Source organism: Geospiza fortis, unplaced genomic scaffold (assembly GCF_000277835.1).
Source record: "Geospiza fortis unplaced genomic scaffold, GeoFor_1.0 scaffold173, whole genome shotgun sequence".
Lineage (NCBI taxonomy): Eukaryota > Metazoa > Chordata > Aves > Passeriformes > Thraupidae > Geospiza > Geospiza fortis.
The window spans coordinates 3,707,229-3,711,029 of NW_005054334.1; the positions used below are offsets into that span (position 1 = coordinate 3,707,229).

The 3,801-nt window shown below is 48.3% G+C and overlaps 1 protein-coding gene across 1 annotated transcript in view; it reads left to right on the top strand.

Moving 5' to 3' along the window:
- Nucleotides 1-3,801, top strand: part of TAB1 (TGF-beta activated kinase 1 (MAP3K7) binding protein 1) — a 12,657-nt gene that overhangs the window by 4,210 nt on the left and 4,646 nt on the right. Inside the window, exons 2-6 of the mRNA XM_031057758.1 lie at nt 468-604; nt 796-949; nt 1,566-1,652; nt 2,205-2,343; nt 2,803-2,916. Of these exons, the coding sequence (XP_030913618.1) occupies nt 468-604; nt 796-949; nt 1,566-1,652; nt 2,205-2,343; nt 2,803-2,916 (631 nt within the window). The remainder of the gene's footprint in view (nt 1-467; nt 605-795; nt 950-1,565; nt 1,653-2,204; nt 2,344-2,802; nt 2,917-3,801) is intronic.

Sequence of the window (3,801 nt, forward strand, 5' to 3'; positions counted from 1 at the left end):
TGCCCGCTGTGTGAGGGGCAGCTGGCGCCTGCAGGCCTGGCTGGAGATGGCGGCCCCAGGGATGTCTCTCTCATTGCTGGCTGCAGCACCAGGCCCCACTTGTCCTGGTTGAGTAGTCCTGGGAGAATCCAGAGCTTTCCCTGCACTCCTCTGCCAGGGGTGCATGAGGATCTGATTCACCATAGGAATAGTTAAGCTTGCGCTGTGCTGTATGGAGTGCAAAACTTGCGTGCAAATTTTGCATCTGATTTCTTGTTAACCAGAGCCAGAGGTCAGCTTCAGAGGGAAGGGCTGTGGTAAGTGATGCTGTTCTGCCGGGGGAAATGTGGAATTATTGGCTGTGCTATTAGTGAGCAAAGGGAGAAGGGTTGTGAAGAGGGTGTGGGTGGGCTGGTGGCCTGTACTGCACCACGATCTTCACTTCAGCCTGCTTGGGGTTTACATGGTCTCTTTCCTTTTCCTGCCAGGAACAGCAGCCCAGTTGGACAGATGACTTACCATCCTGCCATCTCTCTGGGGTGGGCTCAGCTCCAAACCGTTCCTACAGTGCAGATGGCAAGGGGACAGAGGGTCACCCCTTGGAAGATAACTGGTTAAAATTCAGGTAAGTGGATTGCACCTGTGACAGTGACTCCTGCTGGCACAAGTGCAAGTAATAGAGGTATTTAGTTTGTCACACTGGACATGGAAGAAGAGGGTGGGGCCTGAGCGTGCAAGAGGTGTCTGCGGGAACTTGCTACTTGTATGTGTGTCTTACAGCGATCTGTGACCTCTTTGCTTCTGCCCTCTTGGCAGGAGTGAGAACAACTGCTACCTCTATGGTGTCTTCAATGGTTATGATGGCAACCGAGTCACCAACTTCGTGGGTCAGAGGCTCTCTGCAGAGCTGCTGCTGGGCCAGCTCCATGCAGATCACAGTGATGCTGACGTGCGTCGAGTTCTGCTGCAGGTAAAGAAGCTTTGAGTGGGAGCAGCTCCTGCTTCTTGCATTACCCGCGTCCTCTTTGCCATCAGGGGAACAGCATCTGGTTTCTGTGGGGGTTGGAAACATGTGGTGGTTGCAGTTGCACTCATCCTGAGCATCTGTAGTGCTTTGTTTCACTCCTGCCTCATCCCATCTGTCCCCTGGCTCCGTCAGCACAGTGCTGAGAGCTCTCCAGGAAGCTGCAGCCAGCCTTCCCTGGACGTGTAGGAACAAGTCAGCCTGTGAAGGGTGAGAAGTCAGTGAGTGAAGGGAAGAAGTTAATGTGTGGGGAGATGGATTTGTGAGTGTGCTTTCTTGAGTGACAGGATCAACACACAAGATCAGATAGGTCTCTGACATTGCTGTGAATGTAATTTTTATGGTGTTGTCTTCTGTTTTGAGTTGTTGCAGACTGTTTTTACAAGCCGTTAACTGGTTGTGCTGAAACAATTGTGTTTCAATGTGCTGTATTGGTCCTTGAAAGTCTGTATGTACAGTGATCATCCACTCTTATGAGCTCATCTTAGAGAGGTGAGGATGAGTACCCCAAAGTCTGTAGGCATCAAATAAGTGCTTTGTTTCTCTTTATGGCCTTCTTTAGGCTTTTGATGTGGTGGAAAGAAGTTTCCTGGAGTCCATTGATGATGCCTTAGCAGAGAAGGCCAGCCTGCAGTCTCAGCTACCAGAGGTAATGTAACCCTAAGAGCAGAGCTTGCTGGAGGTGCCACCTTCCAGCTTTCTGGATGAGGTTTGGGCATATTAGTCAGTTTGATCCAAGGGAGGCTGTAAGTGAAAGTTACTTCTCCGTGGTTCTCTTCTGGAAGCTTGCATGAAGAGCAGCAAGTGCCTTGGTCCATTTCCCGGAGTTCCCACTGTTCATACTCGCACTGCTTAGACCTGACATTGGTTATCTGAATAAGGAGCTGAGGGTATCACAGAGAGGAGTTCAGCCTCTACATGTGGCTCTTCCAGGACAAAGCCATGCACATGAGATGAAAGGCCTCACATTTGTATGGCATCTGGGCAAGTATGGGCTTCAAGTGTACTGGAATGTCCTCTCCAGAATTATATCAAAGCTATGTCATGTGATAGGATTGAACAGAAAATGTTATGTTTTGTACAGGCATGACACAAGGCTAAGACATGTCAAGATGAGTCCCCTCCCTGCAGAATTTTTATTCCAGCTGTGATTTCTGTGTTGTGGACTGTGTTTAAGCTTCCCCCTCATTTTGGATTCCAGGGTGTCCCTCACCACCAGCTCCCTCCTCAGTACCAGAAGATTGTGGAGAGATTGAAGGTTGTAGAGCAGGAGATCTCTGGAGGAGCCATGGCTATTGTGGCTGTTGTTCTCAACAACAAACTCTACATTGCCAATGTGGGTGAGTTGGTTTTTGTCTGTGGCTCAGTCTCAGCATTCCTGAGGGTGGCAGGGGCTCTAGGAAGTAAAAGACATTTGAATGTGGGGGACAGTTTCATTGGTGTGTGGCCAAACAGCAGTATGCTTGCTGCTTGCACAAGCACTTGAAATCAGCCTGGCTTTTCATCCCTGCAGATGTTGGTGCTTGTGGCCAAAGACAGAGGGAAAGTGGGTTGAGAGGAGGAGTGCAGGTTCACTGTGAATAGAGAACCTTCCTGGGAGGTAGCAGCTCAGATCTGGATGGAGAGCTACCTAGCAGGCCCTTACTGTGCTGCTGGCAAGGCTGCTTTTTGGAGATCATACATGAGCCTTTCTCTTCTTTTCTGTCTTTATTTCTGTCTCTGCTCCTTTTCCCTTTGGTCATGTTGTCCCTGTTAACAGCAGAGCTATCTGGTGCTTCATGTCGCTGCTCCCACTGCAGGTACCAATCGGGCACTGCTGTGCAAGTCCACGGTGGATGGGCTGCAGGTGACTCAGCTCAATGTGGACCACACGACAGAGAATGAAGATGAACTTTTTCGCTTCTCTCAGCTGGGTGAGTGTTTGGGTTTCATGTTCTTAGCTGAGAACATCGCATGACTGTTTATCTGGGGCAAGAATGACTCAAGCCACAGGAACAATAAATAACCACAAAAAGAAGCTTATTATGTTTTCAGATGACAAGTTCAATGCCTTCTTTTCCTGTCTTTCTAGCCATTCTGGGGCTACAGGGTGAGCAAGCTCATCTCACTGACCCAGCAGAAAACTACGCTTTTGTTTCAAGTTTTGAGTGTTAGTTTTGTGTCCAGCTGCCAAAGTGGCATTGATTTGCCCTCCAGCTGTTGGTGCAGTCTATAGGAAGGCAGGAGTAGAAGCACAGAGCCAGAGGGTAGCAGTGAAGCAGACAATGTATGACGGCTCCTGTGGAGGCAAACCGCAGTTTATGCTGCTTTAAGTTCTGTGTTATGCCTCACCCTCAGGATGCTACATTTCAATTTGCCTTTGTACAAGCTGCTGCCGAAAAAAAGCAGCTTCACTTCAGACAGAGCCAGGCCAAGCACTGGCATTTACTTCTCTCACATCAGTAACTACAGAACTCTTAATGCTGACATTTTGCTTTAGGCGATTTCTCTTTTCCTTTACAATGTTTGACATGTTTGCTTTCTTGGTCTAGAGCTCACCCAGACCACTTGTGTGATTGCCAGTACCAAATTCTTCTTATTGAGATACTTGAGTCCTGTACTTTTATTTAGGTAGATCTGAGGTGGCATTCTTCATTAGATTCACCTGGCAGATACATTCTTATCGGGTGAGGCTGTTGATGTGGTAATTTCTGCTACAGGTCTTGTTTTATTCTATTTCTCTTTCATTCCCATTCTACTCCTGCACTAGGGATGTGTGCTGTGAAACGGAACACTGAATACAAAAATACAGGGAAAGA